Here is a 24,727-nt window from a genome sequence, read left to right on the forward strand (position 1 = left end):
TAGTAGGTTTTTTGTGTAATTGCTTTTATGGGGGGGGATTTTTTTTTCCTTCATTGTCTGTATAATATAGTCAATCTCTTAAGCATTTTATTTGAAAGGAGTGAGCTGTAGACATCTTTTGCCAGTTACTAAGTATCTTCAATTCCTAATTTATTACAAAGCAAGTACTTCCATTTCGTCAGTTAATGATGATTTCTTGTAGCAAGGCTATTATTTGTATGGAAGAAACTGGATCTGTACTCTTTTAATTTTGAAACATTAAAATCTATGCAGTAACAAAGCCTGAAAATCACTCGCAAAGTTGACTGGTAGAAAAAAAAAAAACAAAACACATCCATGCCAAGGGCTGATCTGTGATCCAACCACCTTCCCAGTGTTCAGTCTGTTTTCTGTATTCTAGTGCTTCCTTGACTTACAGACATTACTTTTCAGATATTTGACAGCTACATTATGAAAGGAATCTAGATTTCTCTTTTTATTGAGATTTCCTGTTAGCACATTTAATTGTATTCACAGCTGCATTCATACATCTCATATCAATGAAGAGCCTTCACTGAGGTTGGCTGAGATGTACTTACTCTGGCCAAGCTCTTCAGAATTTGGCTTAGGTGAACAAAGGCTCTTCCTCCCAATAATTGCCATTTTTTACATGTGATTTTAACTGAGGACTTTAATGGAAAGAGTAGGTTTCATCCTGTTCTTTCCTGCATGCATAAAGGCTTTCTCCTTATGTTTATTTCTTTGGTGCTTGATAGAGCCTTTGTTCCTTTCAGAATGTCTAGGAAATGTGAAGCTATATTTTTACCACCTGAAAAAAAGGACAGTCAAGATAATACCCTGTCCTAGTACAACTACTGACAGGCTACATAAAAGTGGACTTTGATCCTACTTTTTAGTCAATTCCCAACAAGCCAAGGCAAGGAGAAAGCTTCACGAAGAACAGGCAATTAAAGAAATGCATTACAATTGTGCCCTACATAACTACCATAGAGAGCTGAGCACAAGCAGAGGAGGAGGTCAATAGGCAGACTTGCAAGGGTTTCAGAAAAGCTTAAGATTTTCACTGCTTGTTAAAGATTCATGCAAGCCAGCAAGGAGTGTATTCCCTCTTAGAAATAAGAGAGTAGACGCGCATCAAATTATTTATCATACCTGATCCAGAGTCCTTTATCTAGTAATGTCTGAATATAACCATCTTTTAGTGGTTCAACATACAGAGTTTCTACCTCTGTTCTTACTCAGTCCTTATTCAGGAAAATGTACATATATGTCTAGTGTATGACTTACAAACCACTGTTAATCTAGAAGATCAATATCTGTGTGCTCAAACAAAAGCCCAGTGTGAATCATTAGACAGTAAAAGCATCCAATTCTGTATTTCTGTTTTGTTTATTTTATACACATAGGTTATTTCTTTCATCCAAGAACAGAAAAATACCTTTGCAGAAGTTATTATTCCATTGAATTTGAACCATTGTGTTTTTACCACCATTTCTACATTGGTACTACATGTCTAAAAGCACACTAACTCATGTTTGATTTACATGCTCTCTTTTAGAGCATGCATAGATCTTCTGAACACTTTCCTACTTCTTTCTTTTTCTCTTTCTAAATTCTGAAACTTATTTCCGCTTTCTGAGTGCATTTCTGGATTATTAACTTTGGACTTGATGACATTTCTACAGACGTGCTTTATGAATTAAGCTATTCATTCATCCCAACAAGCTAGAAGGAAAGGCTTTCTTAGATGCACTAATTGCTAAGCTTCCTCTCGAGATCAGCAGATCTCTTAGTTAGTATTAAATACACAGTCATCACAGTCTGCTGATTGTTTTCTGGTCCAAATTGTAGAATCATGGTTGGAGTTGGAAGGGACCTTACAGTTCTAATCCCCTGCCATGTGCAGGGGCACTTTCCACTAGGTGAGCTGTGCACAGCCTCATCCACTGTGACCTTGAACACTTCTAGGGATCCACATCTTTTCTGGGCAGTCAGTTTTAGTGCCTCACTATCCTCTGTGTAAAAAATTTCTTCCTAATATCAAATTTAAATTTCCTCTTCATTTAAAACCATTGCCCCTTCTCCTATCACTACAATACCTGATAAAGAATCCCCCAGCAGCTTGTAGCCTCCCTTTAAGTGTTAAGACTGTAATGTCTCCCTTGAACTTTTTCTTCTCTAGTCTGGATGGCTTCAACTCACTCAGCCTGTCTTCACAGCAGAGGAGCTCCAGCCCTCTGATCATCCTCATAGCCTTTTGCTTTACTGTTTTCCTATAAAAGTATTGCTATTTCTTAACGGTGCTATGTCTTCAACTTGTGTTTGGAAACATGAAGACTGGAAGCAATATACCAGACTTATTTTTATCCCTACATGTATTACTACCACCAATGGTAAGAAATTAGTAGATAAATTTCCTTATAATTTTTAGATCCTGAATGGTGTTCTTACCCAAGTGTTCCCCTCTCAAAATACTTCAAAGTGAGATAAATATAATTAGGTTATAGAGCTATAACCTAGATATATTAACTTTGTATTTAACCTGCAGTCTAGATACCAAATTAAGTGAACTCATCCTTCCTAGCTTATATAAAATAAGGTTACTTATTTTATAACTTAGTCATAATGTACAAGTTGTTCTGTTGGGAAAAATGAAAGAGGTAGATTTTCAAGAAAAAATAGTGTAAGCAAGTCCAGCTTACTTAAATTAGAAGAGTTAAACTGGTGAAAAGGAACATTTTTTCAGTAATGAGAATTAAACTCATTACAGTGGATGTGGCAGACAATACCTTGAAATGTTAATTTTATTAGCTAAATGCACTCCATCTCGAGTGGAAATGAGCTGATATTCAGATATGATAGGATAATGTACTTAGATTTATCATTGCTGCTGTTTTTCTTAGAAGGGGAGATTAAAAGTCAGGTTTCTCTGCCTGCATACAGCATTTAATTGTAAAGGCAAACCTTGAACACCTAATATCAAGAAGAAGCTTGCAAGGGAAAAATAGAACACTAAACTACCATTAAAATCAGACAATCCAGAAGAATGTAACTCAAAAGTGTCTTAGTATTTAAAATAAATGGGAAAAGGAGTGATATAAAAAATACCTAACAGAAGATCCCCATGAGGAGAAAAACCACCTTCAGAGAAGAAAGGCTATATTTATTAAAAAAATATATGTTTTTTATAAAATCCAGCTGTTCTTGGGGTGGAGTTTCTTTTTCTGCCTAAACATACTCTAACGAATGCCGGAAACTTATGTGTCATGTTTGTGATGCTGGATGCATTCACTGAGTATGCAGATTTGGGATTGTGGCTCCAGGCAGCAGCATTCAGTGAAGGATGTCTCCAGCGCTGTGCAGTGCACTGGACCTCAGAAACTGAGTCCCATGTCAGAGAGTGATAACAAGGAGGCACACCACTGCGGGCACTACATCTATTAATACAGCATCAAATTTTAACAAAGACCTTTTAGGATGCAGCAGTTGGGACTATGCATGGAATTCTCTTGGTGGTGAACTGTTATTTTCACACCCGATCCATCCCCAGAATTTCTTGAAGCATCTATTTACATCTATACTCCCTTAAACACTGAATCCAAACCTTTACTGTGGAAATCAGGCCCATTAGTACTAAGAATTTTTAGAGAAAAGGAGGAAAGAATAAGAGCCACATTCAAACAAGTTTGCTTTTAAAGGAAAATATCCAACAGGTAGAAGCCAGAGTTGGAGTTCACAGTGTTACTTAGATGTAAATCAGAATTGGTATTAACTTAAAACCAAACCAACAAACCCCAAACAAACAAAAGAAAAACAGTTTGAAAATATTTTAGAATTCAGGCATTTATGAAATTTCTTGTCATAAAAAGTGTCCTTAGATAACAAAACAAAGGGGATCTGCTTTGTCATTAAGGAAGTACTAGCTTTGAGCCAGAAAGTGGAAAATGGCAGTGTATTTCTTTTTTCATATTATGCCTCTAGAAGTTCTAAATCTGCAAGTAGGAAGGCCCACATTTCCCCTGAGGGAGACCTTTACATCCACTGTGATGATAAGAAAGGATATAGTTCTGAAAGCATCACAACAACTGATTGGTAAGTGAAAACAGTTTCCAATTAAGATTCTTTTGGCCACAGAGTGTTTTGAAGTTTGACTGGGCATCTCCTCTTCCTAATGAAATATAAAGTGATTCACTGTTGAGAGGAAAGTTCCTTTCACAGCTTTCTAGAACTCATTTTTTTACAGTCTTTCCACCCTCCCTCCCCCTTTTTATTCCCCCCAGCTATTTAATTTTTGCCTATTCACAAACATCTTTGCTACAGATGAATTTTTCTTCTTAGCTACTTTCTTTCAGGGCTGAAATGAAAGTTGACTTTCATTCACACAAATGCACAAATATTACTAAATAGTCAAAGGATGAAATATGTGGGTGTTTTTGTTGTTGTTTGTTTGTTTTTAAATGTTGCAGTGTTTTTTTTTTTTTTTTTTTTTTTTTTGTCCTGCAGGTTTGGTGAGAATATCCATTACAGTTAATTTCCACCAGATGAGTAGAAGCAGTAATGATACATTCATACCTCTTCTTCAGAGAAAAAAAAATTACTCTTGAGAGTGGAAATATAAAATAACAGACATTTCTTACTTCATGTCACCATAGGGATAGACTAATCTCTGAAGCCAATAGCCAGTATGGATCTGTAGTGGCTTTTTTTTCCTTTCTTCTTGTCCTATTTTAGAATTAACATCTGTTTTGCCCATAATGTAACTACCTGTGTGAGTGCGTGTGTTCTTGAAATACGCATGGCTGTATGCTTATGAATTCATATAGGAATGTAAAATACAGTTATAAAAGAAATGAGTGAAATGCTTTTGTCCAAAACTTTTGTGTTCTTTCATGGTTTCCTTTTTCCCCCACAAGAAGGGAATAAAAGATCCAACCAAAACATTGCTAAAACGCCTGTGCTAAAACACTGCAAGAAATGAGACTTGGATCTCTTAAAGTTTTGAGTTGAAAAGCTCATGACTGTAGCTGACTTGTCGCTGAACAAAACATCACTGAGTCACTGGTGCATTAAAAGCATCTTTGTCATAAATACTAAGGGGTTTTGAAAATTTTTGTTTTTACTTGACTGAGGAAGGAAAGAGCAAACTCTAGGATCAAAATACTAATTGTTTTTGTCTCTTACGAAACAAGATCTCACAAGATTTTCCATGATGTTTTAGTGTGCTGGATGTTGTCTCTTTTGAGCATTCAAAGTAAAGTATTACTTAGATTATTTATTTTTTAACTTTTTCTCTCAGTTACCTTACACCAAAAAGTATTTCCACTGTTGGCTGAAGAATTGACCATGAAGAGTAGTTGAATTGTTTGTTGAGGCATTTGGTGAGTTGATGAGAAAGTAAAAAGCCACAAGAATTTAGGGTATATCCTTAATGCAGATAGTTGGTGACTGCAACAGAAGAGGCATAGTAGAGTGAGATTTAACTAAATTTGGAAATGAATAGCAGTGAAGACATTGCAGCATGGACTTCAGTGCAAGCAGGAGAACCTACAAAGTGCTTGGGTTCTAATACATAAAGCTGAGCTACCATGAAGTCTGTATAAAACCACATTGGTGTCCATATTGTTTTTTTCGGTAGCTAAACGAAAGTAGCTCTGGAAAGAATTGCATGGCTGCATTCATACCTCTCAGTCGCAGTAGTTTTAGATTAAGGAAAATGCTTACATTTTGAAAAAATATTGCTTGTGAAATTTGATCTTGAACTTGTAACTGTATGTTCAAGGTGCTACTCCCTCTTGACTCCTAATCTAGTAAATTATCGTTAAGAGCATCTGGGGATACAGAAAGAATGGCAATATGCTGATTGTTGTTTAAATAATGGTTCCTAAAAGTTCCTCATTATCATAATCAGTGAAAGTGTGATGCAAAGTAGTCACTTATCTTATTTTTCTGTTATATTCAGGTTGTTTTTTTTCCATCCAAAATTATCAAATAATGAACTGTCTGCTTAGAAGGAAAGTCTTCAAGGATTCACTGCTTCTTGTCACCAGAACTTGAGTGTGCAGTATCATGTTTGCAATTTTTCCAACTACCTTCAGCTTGAACACAATTCCTGGCAATTGGAACAGATTTTCAATACAGACAGGCCTAGGGAAGAACTGGAAGAGGAGGAGAAATCTAATTGCTTTTCCTCATGTTCTCATGCATGTTGTGGTAATGTCAGAAATGTACAGTCTGCTATCAGACAAAGGCCGTGTCTGCCTGTGACAGTGCCCTGCTTGCCTCACAGGAGAATTTCTTCTGATGAGGCTTTTTCTGAGTATCTGACATCTGTTCTGCTTATTGGAATTAGAACTTCTATGTCTTCACATATTTCTGCAATGTCTTTTGGAAGGTTTCCATAGACTTGCCTTTCTGTTTTCTTGGCCTAGTGACCAGTGACATATAATTAATCTTAAAAAATTAAATCTACACTCGAAGGCATCTGAGGATGTCCTGCCAGGTGGGACTGGATATGCTCTGGCTATTAATCTTCAGCTTTTTCAGGAAATAGTTGATGTGTGATGAAGCTTACAATGAGCTACAGTGAGCCAGGTGAGGTATGTCTTCTAATTCTAGGAATGAAGACAAAGCAAGCGTGTACCTTGATCTCTTCCCCTTCCATGATAACAGGGCTAAGTACATTAATGAGAAGATAAATTAGAGGGTAAACTGGTTCTGAATGGTGTGGTTCTGAACCCATTGTGGAACACACTTGAACTGAAAAGTCTGACATCACTTTTTTTTGGTGCAAAGACAGTGCTTATTCTTAGTATCTCCTGTGGTTGATCCATAGCATAGTGCTGGATCCTACCCAGAGAATTAGATAATATGGCCCCTGTAGTTACATTTAGCTTATTCTTTCAGTTTTTAATTTAGAAAATTCATTTATTAGTGCTAGTTTTCTAGCAAGTCTGTTCACTATTTTCCAAACACATGTTCTCTTCTTCTGACACCCACCTCCACATACTTGAGTATTTAATGGTTTACAATTAGCATGCCATCTTGTGACTACAGAACCCCTGAGAGGTAAAATGAATATTTATCATTTTAAAATGAACACAAGTTTAACCATCAAAATGATGTAAGTACTACGTTTACCTTTCATTTAACTTCTTTTCCTTACTGGAATCACTGTAGGATAAGAAAGGAAAAAGCCTATTGATCCATCATACGGACAATATCTTCAAAATCTACCAGTTTTTCTTTGGTGATATCCTATTTCCCACCTGTGTTATACAGATGTACACCTGTAAGCAAGTCTAGCCTAGCATGGAAAAATTTAGAGTGCATTTTTTTTTTATCACAGTGGAGGAAAAGACTCAACATATCACTGTAGATGGGGGCTGCTTATGTCTTGGTTTTTAAAGCACAAGAGTTATGAGCTGTTGACTGTGATGCTGAGTGGCTGGACTGAGCTGTGGATTATGAATGGGCAGAGAATGCACTGAGCCCAATTTCCAGCTCTCAGCTCTGCTTTCCTTCCCTCCATGGTTCCCTGGCCCCAGGTGCTGGATATCACACCGAATAGCTGTTAGACAGAAGGCAGACAGATAGTTATCATCATACTGTTTGTATTAACTGCTTTATTCCTCACATCAAGCTCTGGGATGACTGAGTAATGCCTTAGTTTTGCAGATCTGAGAACAGACAATGATACTGATTGTGTGCTAAGTCTATGTTATTTTCCTTGGAGGAGGTGAAGAACCACCATTCATCAGTGCTGTCTTAATGTTTTTAAACTGTTTGGCAAACCTTCAATTTCATCTTCTATGTCATATATTATTAAAGATACAAGAATGGTTACAATTACCAGTCCATATTCCTACTAGAATACTACTAACTGAAATGAGTCTGTCTGGCTGATTTCCTTGGTTTCAATAGTACCTTCTACTGAAAATCTCTCTGAAACCTATTATAATCCTTTTCACTGACCAGGTTTGAATACAGCTTTTCCTTTCAGTAACGAAACAGTTAGCTTTCATTTCTTCACACAAACATCAGGCAAGTTATAATTTTAACTAAGGGAAATTTGGAGCAAAGTAGTTCTGTAGGTAGATCTTTGGAGATTGAAGGATACCAAACCTTTGGAAACAGACCTTTGGTTTTTTGACTGCAGCCACCTTTTAGATGTGGGAAGTAATAGTATGTGAATACACACTGCTAGAAAGGTGTGTATAGAAGACAGCAACAGGAACAAGCAGTCATCTTGCCAAATCAGTGAGAAAAGCTGACAGGGTGAAACACGTAGGCATGATTTGTTGTTATGATTCAGAACCATAAATCCTCCATTGGCACTTGGTGCTTGAACTGTCTGTCCTTTGACACCTGTGAAACAAATGATAAATATATTGCTATCACATACAAGGCATCTGTTCTCAAACCTTCTTTCAACTCAAGATCTTTCTTTGCTCACCTGTAACCTAAATACTGGATTTAGAACCTGTTCTCAGTAGCTTTGCTAGCTATTTTGGAGCTAGCTCTAATTATTCCTTATACAGTCTTGTGCCTCCTATGAATCCTATTCCTAGACACTCTGCTCTCTGTGTATCTGGGCATCTAGCCCAGGCTGTAGGTTTCAAAGGCAGCATGATGCTGAGAGGTTAGGTACTGTAATGTTTTAAGTACCTTTGTGGATCTAGCATTTCTTCATTACCTGAAAACTGATACTCTGTTATTTGTTTGAGCTGTGTTTGCAATATATAGTTATGGGCATATGCAGAATGTTTTGTATGCCTGAGATAGTTTACACAATTAATTACAAGCACAGCAACAAGGCTGAAGTACATTTTATTTTGTTTCTATTAGTACTTAACACATTCTTCATTGAGAGAAGCTGAGATGTGCGGTACTGTTGTGATTGAACTTGCTGCTTCAATGATGGAATTGTATTTCTTCTACAACATTTTGATTGAAAATAGCTTTTTTTTTGAGATACTGCAGTTTTCCATCGCTTGATATACATTTCACACACCTTGTAGAAGGCAGTATGCAGTACATTACATATACACATTTTGTAATATTTGCATTTGAATTTCATGTGGAGAAAATGTTCTGTTTTTTCCTTTTTTTTTTCTTTTTTTTTTTTTTTCTAAGGGCCATTGCATGGACAGAAATTGTTGAAAAATATACTCTCAAAATTTATGAGGTAACAAATTGGTGCTTTATATCATTTTTTAGGATCTGCTTTGCTTCTCGTGCCTGAGCTTAGCATTGTTTTCCAGTTTTTTATTTTACAGGATGCTTGCTACATATTTCCCTTGCATTTCATTTTCATATTTCATTGACAGATTGGAAGCCCCATTACTTGAGAAAGAGGTTGCAGTAAAGAACTTTTGAGTGTGTATCACCTTATCTTAATATCAGTTTAGAAAGTTTACTGAAGCTTTTCATAGTATGATGAAGAGATATAAATATCATCTCTGAGTTTGTGTTCATTTGTTAATTAACAATTAAGAGTTTTCAGTGATAACTCACACCTCTTAAATAATTAAGCTAACTTAATTATGAATGTTAACAGTTTGAAGAAATCTGTATCTATTCAGTCATATATTAACACTTCAAATTCTGTATTTGATGCTGTAACCAGAGTATTGCTAACCTTATATTCTCAGCTGAAAAAGCAGAAGTGTTTTATAGTTCCTGACTCTAAAGAACCACACTCTGAACATATGATAACTGTTAAACTGCAGGTTCGTGCTTACATGCAATCTTGTGGCAAGTTTGGCTTCTCAACTGTGACAAATCAGAGTAGTTCTGTGGAGCAGAGTCCAGCTGAGCCACGGCTCAGCACTCACAGATCTGGCTCAGGATGTTGTTTTAATTTCTATATACAAAATAAAATAATAGGTAACTGAGCTGTGATCTTTAATTCAGTATCAAGTGTGCACATCTGTAAAAGGTATTCTTCAAAATGCATAAATAAGGTAAATTTTGGCTGGCTGTGCTGCCTTTTATCAGGTGAGCAACTTGCTTGCTTTGCCTGCCTGCTCAACAATTCTTCCCTTCCCTCCTCTCTCCTTTTTCCTCTCTTCCTCTCCTCTCCCTTTTTTTTTTTTTTTTTTTTTTTTTTGTCGTTTTAATGTCTTTCAGGAGGTGTTTGCATTGCTCAGTCACTCAAAATTCCTCGGGAACCAAGACCAGGAGAATTTGAAAAGATCATCAAACGCTTATTAGAAACTCCGAATGCTCGAGCGGTGATCATGTTTGCGAATGAAGATGATATTAGGTGACTTTCTTAATTTTGTCTGTTGAATATGTTTTCTCTTCACAAATTTGTACAATTGATTGGAGAAGAATAGAGCAGAAAGGGGGGATTTAAATTTAAATCAGTGAAAAAATTGTTGGAAATTTGGTATATAAGTAATTCAGTTGCAGTCAGATATTGCTCTGTTCCTCTGTATCATGGAGAACTGGAATCTTAGAATAATCTAGGTTGGAGAATACCCTTAAGATCATCAAATCCAACCATCAGCCTAACACTGCCAAATTCCGTCATGTACCTTATCACCATGTCCATACTGTTAAGTACCTCCAAGGATTGCAACTCCTCCACTTCCCTGGGCAGCCTGTTATAATGCCTAACCACCATTTCTGTGCATGAGTTCTTCCTCATTCTAAACCTCCTCTGGTGCACTTTGGAGCTTTTTTCTTACATCCTATCTCTTCTCACCTAAGAAAAGAGACTAACACCTCCTTGTTGCAACTCCCTTTTAAATAGTTCTGGAGAGTGATGAGGTCTTCCCTCAGTCTCCTTTTCTCCAACTAAACAGCTGTAGTTCTCTTAGCAACTCCTCATAAGTCTTGGTTTATCAAGAGCTTCATTGCTTTTCTCTGACTTTTGAGCAAATCAGTAATCTTCCAGTAAGGGGCCCTAAACTGAACACAGTATTTAAGTTGTCTTGCCAGTGGCACACAGAAGTCTGTCACTCTCTAGTCCTTCTGGCCAGACTATTTCTGTTACAGACCAAAATGCTGTTGGCCACACTGTTGGCTTATGTTCTGCTGGCTGTTGACCTGTACCTGGAGGTCCTTTTCTAATGGGCAACTTTTGAGCCACTGTTCCCTGAGCCCATAGTGCTGCATGGAGTTGTTCCAACTGCAGCAACTGACACTTAGCCTTGTTGAATGCCATACAATTGGATACACTCCATTGATCCAGCCCACCCAGATCCCTCCATAGATCCTTCCTACTCTTAAGCAGATCAGCGGTCTAGCCTAACTTGGTGGTGTCTGCAAACCTAGTTAGGGTACACTCAATTCCCTCATCAGGTTAATTGATGAAAATATTAAACAAAACTTGTCCCAGTGCAATACAGGTGGAGCCCTTGGGAACACCACTTATTACTGGCCTCCAGTGAGATTTAACTCCATTCACAGCAACCCACTGGGCATGGCTTTCTAGTTATTTTTTTACCCAGTGAATCTATTCCAAGTTCCTAACTAAAAGTATGGCTTTAATAGATTGTTTGGCAACTGAAAAGGAAGAAACCAGTAAGAATGCTAGAAAACTATATCTAAAAATGAAAAAAAAATCAAAAGGTACGACGGCACTGTATGTTAAGTTCAATACACTATTGTTAAGCATATTTGAGACTGCCCAAATCAGAGCCTGTTTGGTTCATATGAGCTTACTTATGGGATTCTAAAATTCTTTGTACATGCAGTTTATTTAATTAGGCATTTGTTTATTTATTTACAGGCGAATACTGGAAGCAGCCAAAAAAGCTAATCAGTCTGGACATTTCCTATGGATTGGCTCAGATAGTTGGGGGTCAAAAATTTCACCGGTTCAGCATCAGGAAGAAATTGCAGAAGGAGCAGTAACCATCCTACCTAAAAGAACATCTATAGATGGTAGGAATGCAGCGGGACAAAACCCAGTTCTCTAATAATGTTCAAACAACCTAGTTCTCTTAAAAATATATTAAAAAAAAAAAAAAAAAAAAAAGTCTTCCTGGAGCTCAAGGAAAGCTATGCAAATAAATATTTTGAATTAACTCTACCAATATTCATTTAGTGCCTCAACTGACTTCACATGGGATTAAGTTCTTGAATTCAATGTACATTTCTCTACTTGGGATTTGGTAACATAAAGATTTCTAGATCTTGATTTTTCTATTTATTAAGAGCTTAGTCAAGTTAAGAACTTAAGTTCTGCAGCATTCAGATTTTAACTTTCCACTTTCTTGTCCTCAAGGTAGACCACAATCTTAGGTACCTAATTCTCTTATTAGGGCAGGTGTAGAGTTAAATGTCTCCAAGCACTGAGCAAACTACCAGAAGAAAACTGAGCATAAGGCTGTCTGAAATCTCTCTGTTTTCTGGACATGTGCTAAACTTCAACTAGGTGAAGTTTCCATTCCCTCAGGGATAGAGCCCGGAGGGATTTTTTTGTTCAAAAAGATAAGTGATTCTTCTGTTAAGGAACTGAGGAAGTTTGTTTTAATGGCTTTTGTTTGCTTTGAATATAGCTCAAAGCCAAGGAGATGTTGTATCTGCAATTAAGCAGTCTTATAATGGTCTAATAACTACAGCACATGTGGAGGAGAGCTCCTTAACAATAGTCTGGTGATTCTTAGTGCAAAAAAAGAAGAGCAACAGATGGATGTTAATGAATTGGCTCATTCTCATGGGAGGAGATGCATCTAGGATCTGCTTTCCTCTCCTAAACTTCTTATAAATTTTTCTTTAAGAAGTCACTGTATTAACAAAGTTTATGATGTGGAATAAGAGACACTTTTCTGGCAAGTGGAGATTGTTTCTTTGTACCGCCAGTGGGGGTAACAGCCATAGTAAGTCCTGGTCTTAAGTGCTCTAAGCTGGGAAATGATTAGAAAAATGGCACTATTGATACTGTTTGGAGAATTTACCCTGATGGAAGTATTCATGAAGAGCTTAATCCTATTGGTATGTTGGTCATGATTTTATTAAATCTCCTGGATTGATGGAGTAATACTGGTGCAGATTCTAATCAGATTTAAGGGGCAATCTTTAGTTTCCCAGCTTGGTGGGCAATTTATGTGACTTGGAAGACTTCTGCTTCAACAGAGAGGTACTCGATGAATTTAGGTGGCCACAAAGAGAAATTTATTTGAATCTTGGCACTTGAGTCAGTTTGTCTAATTTCTTGTAGGTACCTAATACTTTATTTGGGTCATCCGCTGTATTAAAAATTAAGTTCTCTTTGCCATCTGCATGGCATTATTTTTTATTATAGAATTGTGCTGTAGATTTAGAGATGCTGTAACTGCTGTAGGTATTTAAAAATATATTTTTCTACAGCAAATATGGAATTGTAATAAAAACAGCATTATTTATTCCTTAGATATGCACATAAAATATTATTCTAAATAGCACCTATAGTTCTTTCTTGTTATGGAATTCATACAAAATGCATTATAGTCTTTAAATGACTACCTGTATGCTGTATGATATTTTAATGCCTTTTTCTCTTTCTCTCTTTCTTAAATGTAGGATTCGATAGATATTTTCGGAGCCGAACACTTGCTAACAATCGAAGAAACGTATGGTTTGCAGAATTTTGGGAGGAGAACTTTGGATGCAAGTTAGGATCCCATGGAAAAAGAAATAGCAACATAAAGAAATGCACAGGTAACTGTGATGGTAAAACATTATTTATAAGTCATTTATTGGAGTGCTGGAAAGGAACAGCTTCCTGTTAGCCTTTATTGTGTCTCTCTTCAGTTCTCCTATATAAACCTCTACAGTAAAAAAAAGTGTGATGTTTTTCCTCAAACCCAAATAAAAGTTTCATGGGCAATATTTGAGAAAGTTTGTAGTTAATTTGCACAAATTCAATGAAGGTACAGATTTTCTTAAAGACCTGTGACTGTGGTTCAGTTCCATTCCTGTTTTCAGTGACCTTTTCTCTCACCCCGTGTATAGTTGTCTATATGCATTTTGTAGAGAACAGGTACATCACAGCAATTTTCATATTATTATCCCTGAAAAACATAGAGCACAAATTAAATTACTTTTTGAACTACTGAGGTCTTGATGGTAGGTCAAGTCATGAACTCCTTATTTAGTTTACAATCTGCGCATGAGGATGGAGTAAAAATCAAATCAGTATGTCCTTAGTGCTTGTCCTTATGTGAAAAGAACAGGATTCTGTATTGTTTTATAAAGCTGAATGTCCCTATGAAGTTTAAACAAAATTTGTATGCAACTGGAACTGGTTTTCTTGCTCAGGTATCATGCTAAGACACATTAGTCATGACAGATAATAGGGCAGTCACATTAGTAACTCTTGAGTTTCATCTCACCTGGAAGCTGGCTTTTTGCTGTCCCTTGCAGAGCTTTCTATATATTTGTTACCTTTAGTCTTCTGTGACTACAGCAGGCTGTTTATTTCCTTATATATGTATATTTCTGGCGTCATTTGCTTAATTACTGCTGTTACTACCAGTACTATTACGGACCTCTGTCTCTAACTAGTAGTACCAGCAATACCAGTTTTCTGAACTGTGAGTGTAAGTTATCCATATACCTTGACTTTTGATGCAGTGTTTTCTTTCACAAACATTAGTTTTCATATGGAATGTGAACACTTTTGTTTGCTTGCTGTTCCAGCTTTTCTGGCTGAGTGATGATCCAGTCATGCACCCTTTGTTATAGGACTGCTACACCAAACTTTCTCAAAACACAAGCTTTGTGCCAGCACCCCGATTTTTGTAGGATGTTCAGACACACTCCAAGGACATGCACCATAAGTCCCACTGACCCCAAACCATCAGATTTATGTATTTGTCCTATACCAGTGACTCAGAGACTTACTGCTTCATAATGCACAGATATATCACACCGAAATGTGAGAACCATGCTCACTCATTTCAATAGTGGTACCTTGTCCTCTGCCTTTTGCCATGAACTCCACCAAAACAAACAAACAAAAAAGGATGAAAAACCGTGCCTCACTGAGCGAAATGATAGCTCGCTACTCTAATCTTCTACTCTTCGTTCTTAATTTGTGTAGAAGTCATGGCTGTGTAGCTACCCATGGCTGGAAAGAGATTATTATCCATTTATTATTTTAAGAGGAAAATAGATGCTTTTTTGACATTCTTCCAGAAGAATGAGTAGTAAGTATATAGACTGTGGTTTGGGAAACTCTAAATGTTGCCACAGATGGGCTTGTTGCAGCTCACATCTGTCAAATTTAAGTACTAAGTGAAAAGTAGCATATAAAATGCATAGTCTATATCTTAATAGTCAAAAACCAAACTTGGCAAAAACAAAAACATCAGTGTACTGTTTAACACTGTCCTGTTTAACAGTATCCCAACTGAAATCAGGGCATCCTAGTTTTCTCATCTTTTGTCTGGGAAACGCTGATAAAAAGATCTTCTTTGTCTTTTGCCCACCACCTAAATTTGTGTATATCTGTAGCTGTGGATAAGTCTGAAAGAAACCCAAGATCTTGAGATGCAGGAATGGGTTTTGTTAGGCATAAATCCAGCTTTTGGTTTTCAGCCCCTCATGAGGCTGGTTTCTAGACTATATGGCTCTTATGAAATGTGCAAAAGTATGAATACAAGGATTTGAAAATGAAACAAATATATCACAGAGTACTCTTTTAAAAAAAACTGCGCTGAACTTTGAATCTGACAATATTCATGTCACTCCTTCAGAGAACCAAATCTCAGTGATCGAAATAGGAAGCAGCAATTGTAATTAAGATTTAACGGAGTATGGTAAGAATTAAATGAAATTTACTTCCATTAACCTCAAAGAACATTCATGTTTGATTCCACTCTAACTGAAAATTCTGAAGAAGTCCTCTTTGCATATAGTAGAGTGTATGTATATATAGACAGTTCTTCATGTTTGTATATATAAACACATGGAAAGCTGACATTAAATAAAGTTGCTTACTGTACCATTTTAACATGTGCAATGGGAGTCCCAAATTCCAATCTGACATAATGAAATATAGTTCTAGCAAGATTTGTTTCCCCATAGCATTGCTTTGAGGCGTGTATTTACCACACTGTTTTCAGTCTTTGAACAGTGAAGTGTGGTCCTTTAATAAAACATCAACAAAAATGTTAATTAAAAAAAACCCTTCATGCACATCCTTTTACAGTTACAGTAGTCTCTCCTTCTGTTTTGTATGGTTAGCATTTTAACTGCTCTGCCAACCTAATCAGCCTTTAACTGCCTATAATAACTGACTGCACTGCTAAAAATAAAGATGGAAGAAGAGTTTCCAAAAGCATGTGGAAGCCTGTGTAAATTAGTCTAATTTCAATTTGATCTATCAAACTCAACTATTAATTTCTCTGAAAAAAATCTCAGCACAGTATAAGAGATCTTTATCTGGAAACTTTACAGATGCATTACTTGTTTTTTCTTAACTAACCTATTTGAAAATATAACTGTACACCTACAATATCAATAGAAGGAGATTTACTTGTGTATAAATGTTTATATATATATAAAACCCTGTTCTGAGGAATGTAGAAAACAAATTTAAAATTTCAGTAGCAGGCTGTGCATCTTCTGAAGGTGAAGTGCATTGCTCTCTATTTAGTTTGGGTAGCAGTTTCATTCTCAAAAAAACTCTCATAAAGTAAGGTTTTTTCTTCAGTGAGATCTATGAAAAGTTTAAAAAATCAGCACAGGTACAATATAGATGTTATGCAATTTACTAGTCAATATTTTTCGATTGTACCACAATTCTCAAAAGTGCTAAGGTTTAAGAGGGACTGTTCCACACACAGAAGGAGTTGTGTGCTCCTCTACTTTGTGCAGCTTGTGTGTGGTGACCAGTACATATAGGCATGAAAGATAGAAAGACCAATTATTACTTTCTCTTCCTTTTCTGTTTGCCATTTTGTTGTGTCTTATGTGAAATGCTGCTTATGAATGTAACATATAAATCCTTTGCAGAAGAATTTTTTGACTTTTTATTCACGTTTATAAAATGTCTATTGTTATTTTGCCTAAGTACAATAGTATGAAGTAAAGATTACATTAGCCAGATTGTGCTTCTGCAGTACTAAGCAAGAACTAAGATGGTTGCTGAATCTTTGTGACCCATCACATCGTTTGGATAGGTGAGACATTGAGGACTGTTGTACTTATGTCAATTGTTTATTACTTTCCTTTTGACTTTAACTCAAAATGATGAAAATTTGATGAAATTAAACACATTTGGTCCTCCTGTAGAGGACCACTTCCAGCCCTTACTCCTGAAAATGCAGAAGAATTCCAGAAGATTCAAGTTGTATTCAGCTAATGTGCAAAAATGTTGCTCAGTAAGTCTGAAGGCCATCACATCAGGTGACCTAACGTATGCTGAACATTCATTGATTTAATTCCATCATTTCACTTGCTGTTATCTGTTTTGTTATTTCACCAGATAGTTCTTTCAAATCTCTTTATAATATATCCAGTGTATTGTTGCTTCCCAATCTAGCTGTCAAATGTAAGATTCAGTTACAAACCATGTCATTTTAAAAAGCTGCTTATTCTATTATGAAAAGGAAATTGTTGATGTACTCCCTAGACATCTTTGTTTCTCTATAGTTTTTATTCATAAATAGGAATTCAAGTCTTGTATTCTGTTGGGAAATATATCAATTTTGGATTTAGAATGTTTTGTAAAGTAATGAGTCATATTCCTCTCCACAGTAGTTTAGTGTATGTTGCCATATGAAATTTGATACAATTGCTGCCACGTTGGAACACTTGTAGTGTGCAGATGTACGTGCACACATGTGTATGTGTGTTCATAATGACTTATGGGTCCAGAAACTCTAGTTCCAGCTCGGACCTCTGCAAAACAGGCATAACCCAGTGAATGAATTGTTGCTTCAAGTACAATTTTATCTGAATTTTGGAACTGCACCTTCTAAAGTATAGCCTCAGAAAACCAGCAAATGGTGTTAAGATCTAACTTAGCTTAGATGTAACACATGTAAGAATGTCATCCGTATGAAATCCTTGTTCCTGGGAGGAAATAAGAATTTACTCTGTTATTTCCAGTACAGAATCACAGAATCACAGAATTGCCAGGGTTGGAAGGGACCTCAAGGATCATGAATCTCCAACCCCCCTGCCACACGCAGGGCCACCAACCATCCCACCTAATGCTAGACCAGACTGCCCAGGGCCCCATCCAATCTGGCCTTGAACACCTCCAGGGATGGGGCATCCACAACCTCTCTGGGCAGCCTGTTCCAGTACCTCACCACCACAGTATCTCTCCGTAAAGAATTTTCCCCTGACGTCCAACCAAAATCTCCCTTCCCTCAGCTTAAAACCATTTCCCCTTGTCCTGCTGTCACTCACCCTTTCAAAGAGTTGATTTCCCTCCTCTTTGTAGGCTCCCTTTAGGTACTGAAAGGCTGCAATGAGGTCACCCCGCAGCCTTCTTTTCTCCAGGCTGAACAAGCCCAGCTCTTTCAGCCTGTCCTCACAGGGGAGGTGCTCCAGCTCCCTGATCATCTCTGTGGCCCTCCTCTGGACCCTCTCCAACAGCTCCCTGTCTTTCTTGTACTGGGGGCTCCACACTTGGACACAGTACTCCAGATGGGGCCTCACAAGAGCAGAGTAGAGGGGAACAATCACCTCCCTGTCCCTGCTGGCCACCCCTCTTTTGATGGAGCCCAGGATACCATTTGAGTACCTGCTCAACCTCCTTGAAAAGATTCTAGTAAAAGAAAGTTTATAGTTAAAATGTTAAATGTTGCATTCCATTCTTCATTTGTTTGCTCTTCTCCTCTGCCATAAACAAGTCCAAGCTGTAATGGGAAGATGGGCTCTGTACAAACTTGGCTCCTATATATTCCTCTTCAGGTAGGAAGGATATCTTTTGTTTTCCATGATGAGGAACTCGTAATCCTGTCTTCTGAGGGGAATGAAGAATTGTTTTAGTTTTGTATACGCATCTTTGTCATTATTCAAGCATTTGTATATATGCAAAGCATTTATAGATAGATAGATAGACAGATAGATAGATAGATAACAGATATACTTGCTACCTGACCAGATACTCATTCAAATAAAACAATAAAAAATAGTTCGGATCTTAAAAAGAATGTTAGCTGCATAATTGTCAGTGTCCTTGGATTTGGCCAGACAGACTGATCTGCTCGTTACTAATGTCTATAGGAGGTTACTCATCTTTCAGACTTGTTGCCTGCTGTCCAAACGTTCTAGTACTGTTCTGTCAATGGAAGAATTTGGAGCTGAAACTTCATTAGCAAAATTGGCAGTAGGCATGTTAAAGTGATTGAAAAGATTCTCCACTGACCACAGGTCAGTGATCAGAGGACGTGATACATTTTCTCCTGATCTGTTGCCTGGGGAGTTGGACAGGGAGAGAGTGGCTTCTCCAAGGTACCTTTTCCACCCAGGTACCCTGTGACCTTGTCTGTGTTACCAAATGGTGCAGGGCAAAGCAGTTAGTTCTGAATGTCAGAGATCCTCACTGTGTTCTTTCAGACAATTTTACTTCAGGTTGGCTGTAGTATTGTTCTTTGATCTGAAGGGCTATAACTGTATTCCCACTGCTTGTTCTTACTCTTTTCTTCTGGAAGGAACTGAGATTGGATGCAGTGAAACTGCTCTGCCATGTGAAAGTGGAGACAGTCAGGAAATTTGTTCCAAAAGTATGTTCCTTAGCCAAATTAAACATGCGTGTAGCTGCTTTCAAGGAACTGAGCAGGTAGAGTTGAAGACATGGGGAAGAAAATCTCCTTCTAATGTTTCCAGAGTCTGTATGACAAGGAAAAACACCTCCTCATGATATTGATTCCTCCAAGTAAGTCAGAAGGATATACAGTCTTCTCTGTGCTCAGTTCCTGGGGGAAAAAAAAAAAAAAAAAAAAAAAAGACTGAACTTTGTCCTTATTTGCAGAAGACTATTAACTACGAATTACCATCATATTATTCCACTGATAAGCTATTCTGAAGGGAAAAGAGCCTATTTAGTATGTAGTGCAATATTTATAGTCTACCTTTTTATATTCCAGGAATATGCAGTAATTCAATATATATATTTAAAGTTTACATACATTCTCAGTAGATCCCCAGAAAGGTAGCTTGTTTGTCCTGTTTAATGACTACAGAAAAATGTCATCTCCATATATGCAGGAATACAGACTGACTTCTATTATAGACTGCATGTAAAGAACTGCCTACCAAACAACTTCTTTAGTTGTTAATACTTAATTTGAAAGTTTTGCAACAAATTAAGAGAACAAGGGAAAATAAAGTAGTAAAATAAAGAGAATTGTTTCATCTTTCTATTGTGATATTTCTACTGATTGATTATATTTGATATCTTGAAAGTTTCAACTTATTCAGATGTTAGATACTACCAATATCCTAAATAAATCTACCTATTTTACATTTCTACAATGGATTTGTTATATTATTAGTATAGGTAAAATAAGTGGTTTCATAATTTCATGAAGCAACAATGAAAATACTTAGCATGAACTGCTTTTTGATCATGAATATTTTCAATATATTGATGATAAATTACCCACCTGTATAATCAATTTCATTTATAAGTAATTGCTCACCTTTTGAGAAAGGGAGTTCAAATTGGTCATCTGTAAACAGAAGCAGATGTTTTTTAATCTACTGAGTAGAATTTTATTGCACAAATAAGCCTAGCAAAATCAATGGGGCATACGTAATGGGCTGTGGAATAAATCAGCGTAGAAAAGGAGGTCAGAATTTGGCTTTTAATGGAGAAGCATATCCATTAAATGTACCAGTTATAGTTCAATATTTCCAGAATCTCGTTTCCAATATTTGAGATAAATATTTTTGTATGACGTGTTCTTAGGAAAGGTCAGGTAGAAGTCCAAGTGTTCTCATTTTGTGTTACAATCAGTGCCCAGGGGAGGAGAGGTGTATTTGTTACATTAAACTTATACTGGTTAACTGCAGGGCTGGACATAAAGATTTTGATGCAGATCCTAGCTCTCAACTAGTATTTGTTCAGGGTTCCCTTGGGTGGAGCTCATGAGCTCACAAGAAAAGATTAACCAATTGTTTAATTACTGACAGGCAACCTTTATCATAGTAAGCTGTTCAGGCTGGTATGATTTATCATGTGAAGATAGCTAACTCTCTTCATTGGTTCTGATGAAGACAGACTTAGACGACCCATTTGGATGAGGTGACTCATGTTACTCAAGTCAAGTGAAATGGATCTCATTATATGGTTGCATGGATCACCACCTTCTCTGAATGAATATATGTGATCGTGATGATATAACAGATTTTCAGGATGTTGTATTCTGTGGAATTACCTAAAATACTTAAAAGGAGTTATTGTATGAGATTTATCAGGTTTATGGAATCACAGAATGGCTTAGGTTGAAAGAGTCCTAAAAATATCATCCAATTCCAACCCCTGGCCATCGGCAGGGTTTCCAGCCACTAGGTCAGAGTGCCCAGTGCCCCATCCAACCCGGCCTTGAATACCTCCAGGGATGGGGCATCCACAGATTCTCTGGGCAGCCTGTGCCACTGGCTCACTGTCCTCTGAGTAAAGAATTTCTTCCTAACATCTTGCCTAAATTTCCCCTCTTTTAGTTTAAAACCATTCTTACTTGTCCTGTCACTATCAGGCCATGTAAAATGTAGGTCTACCTCTTGTTATAAACTCCCTTCAAGTTCTGTAAGGTCACAATAAGGTCTCTCCAGAACTCCCTCAGTCTTTCTTCATCAGAGGGGCCCTCCAGTACTCTGATAATCTTCATGGCCCTTCTTTGGACCTGTTTCAAAAGTTCTTGTGCTGGAGTGTCCAGGCCTGGACACGGATTGGGCTTCACAGGGGCAGAGTGGAGGGGAACAATCGCCTCCTTCACTCTGCTAGCCGTTCAAGATTTATTTAAAGACTGAATATTGAAACTTTCTAGACTAGATCCTTTTATCCCATGATAAGATAATCCCAGGAGATAGACAAACTAAGTCTTTAAAATCTTTGATGAAAAAAACAGGGAAAAGAGAGACAGACAGACATTCAAACAGCAAAGCAAAGTGTTTCACCACTCCTAAATCCAGCAATGTCAGGTGTCAGGTGCTGATCTTCAAAGGTGATTGGTGATTGGAGGTTGTATTGTTCAGTTGACAATGACTACAGAACAAACTCTTATAGTCTGAAGTGGCTGAATCACCTCTTTTGGAGTGACAGCTTCTGGCTTAGGGATCTCAGCAGGAACTCCTTTGTTCCCATGTTCCAGGCTTTACAAATTTAAGTCAGCAGATAAGAAGAAGGAAGTGTCTTGCCTTCACGGGATACAATGGTATCATCTCCAGTCTTCTCTATCAACCGAGTTTCATTTGCTCCCCCGCCATGTGTTCAGCCAGAAATACTCCTGAGCTCTCGTTTTGAAGGCAAACAACTCCAAAGAAATGCTTTCAAATGTAAAACTGTCCACAGTGGACAGATTTGAGACATTCCTTATGAATTTCAGACAAAATGTACATGATCAAAACTGCTAATGTTGTGATGTATCATGTTACGTGCCCCTGAAAAATAAATTACTTTGAATTATTAATTAGCTGAATCATTAAACAATAGGTGAAACGTGGGGTTCTACTGTATCTTCTGGCTTTAAGTTTTGGTGGCCAGTAGTGGTCTTGGTTGATTTGTTACTATCTTAGATAATTTTCATGATTGTGAAATAGAAGGTCAGTCCAGTACAGATGTTCCAAAACCCCAGAATACTTGCCTTCAAAACATTTGGAGTCATGTCAGCTGATGCTATAGAATGCAGTATAATGCTGCTTATGTTTTTGCTTCCATACCTTGTACTCAAGTGTAAAGTCTTTGGGCCAGACTGCAATATTTTATTTATTTTATTTTATTTTATTTTATTATTTTATTTTATTTTATTATTTTATTTTATTTTATTTTATTTTACTGCACTTTGGTTCTATTCTTTCAAGCAAAGAAGAAAAATGAGCTGGCGTTTGCACATTATAAACCTGTTTGGAAGAGTCTGGTGGAATATAAGCACCACATAAACATTGTTTGGCTTACAAAATAAGGGTGCTTTTTCACTCTCACTGTTTAGTTCTAACTAAACAGACTTTGTCCAGAGCAATATCCTTGAAAGAGCTGTTCATCAATGACCCTCGATCAACAATTATTCTCTCGTCTTGAAATGAACTAATCATTTCCAGATCCAGAAGCACCCCAAGCTAACATTTTAAATCATCTTTTACCATGACTTTTTTAACTACAATAAAAAAGAAATGAATTATTTTTATTCCTTACATATTTTGAAATTGAGGCTAAGACTCTAAAAGTATGTAGGTTGCTCCAAAAGTTGCTCCTATTTATTTCCATAGAAACTGCAATAGATACAAAGAGCACAATAACCTATTTGATAGAGCCAAGTCTCAGCTACAAAATGCTATTTTTCAACATAGCCAATTTAGCTTTATGTTTTCACCAGCAATGAACAAGAGCCTGCATGCTGGGCTCTTGAGAATCTGCACCAGGGGAGGTGACCCACTGTTGCTGTCACCACTTCTGAAATGCAGCATCCACTGCATCACTGTGCTGGCATACACTGTTTGGTCTCCATAAATGTTCAGAGAATATCAATGTCAGTGGCTGCAACTTTTTTTTTCGGCAGGGAGAAATTCAGTGCCACACCTTTGCTTCATCCACACTTCCCTGCCAATTTGTCAAACTGCCCCCCAGCTGCAGTCACAGTAACAAAATATAACAGGATATTGCTGGGAAGTTTCAGCCTCTGCTTCCGTATCACCAACGTCTGCCTCTGACATTGTGGGACAACATAATAAAATGGGAGGCTTTACTTTTGGAGCAGCCCTCAGAGTAGTTTTAGGAACACTGTGTTATCTTGGACAGTGACAGAATAAACTCTACAATTCACTGACCCTTCTTCCTGAAAATAAACCTGAAAACACAACAAATAGTCTATTTGTATGGATTACTAGAATAAGTTTTTTTTTTTTTTTTTTGTAACTTTGGTGACAAAAATGTTAGTGCTGCCAAATGACTTCATTAGATAAAAACAGTTTGCAAAAATGACTAATTAGTGGAATTTACCTGACTATGAAACAAAAAAGCCGTTATTTGTCCTGCACTTCTATTTAGAAATATGTAATGCTCCTTAAGTTCTAGACAACTACTAAGCAAAGAACAGTGTATAGATCACAAATTAGCCACGGAGTCTGGAATTACTAGTTCCAAATAAATAGCTTACTTAAGATTACTAATGTTTTTCACACAGTTTGGAAAGCCAAAAGAAGGCTAAGTTTGCTGTATAAATTGATCATTATTTACTGATAGAAAAAGTGCTTGCATTCATGGTTTCATTCCTGGAACTCATCTTATTGCTTTAATTTTTTAATTAGACTGGTTATCACTCTAACATTTCTGCAAAATTGGAGTCAGATTTTCACAGGAAGAAGCTTACTTACGAACTTTCAGTACCTCGCCATTGGATTTGAGATGGAACCTGCATTTGCAAATGTGTTGTAAAATAGAGAGGGGAAAAATATTAAAAGAAGAATTAATAAACTTTTTTAGATTGTACAAAATCTTCATGTCAGATACCAGAATTGGAAGTGGGTATGTGAAGGTCTTTCACAATTGCAATTTCTATGTGCAGTAGAATAATATAGAATGTAAAGATTGACACCTGACAGCCTGCCAGAGAAA

At 37.0% G+C, this 24,727-nt stretch overlaps 1 protein-coding gene across 4 annotated transcripts in view; it reads left to right on the forward strand.

Moving 5' to 3' along the window:
* The window catches only part of GRM8 (glutamate metabotropic receptor 8), a 331,978-nt gene that overhangs the window by 142,523 nt on the left and 164,728 nt on the right, over positions 1-24,727 (forward strand). For all 4 annotated transcript variants that reach the window (XM_090136829.1, XM_090136816.1, XM_090136825.1 and 1 more), the window contains exons 4-6: positions 10,129-10,264; positions 11,738-11,892; positions 13,513-13,650. In XM_090136829.1, coding sequence (XP_089992955.1) covers positions 10,129-10,264; positions 11,738-11,892; positions 13,513-13,650 — 429 coding nt within the window. The remainder of the gene's footprint in view (positions 1-10,128; positions 10,265-11,737; positions 11,893-13,512; positions 13,651-24,727) is intronic.

The sequence above is a fragment of the Phasianus colchicus genome, chromosome 1 (genome assembly GCF_987193195.1).
Source record: "Phasianus colchicus chromosome 1, bPhaCol1.hap1.1, whole genome shotgun sequence".
In the NCBI taxonomy this organism is placed as follows: Eukaryota; Metazoa; Chordata; class Aves; order Galliformes; family Phasianidae; genus Phasianus; species Phasianus colchicus.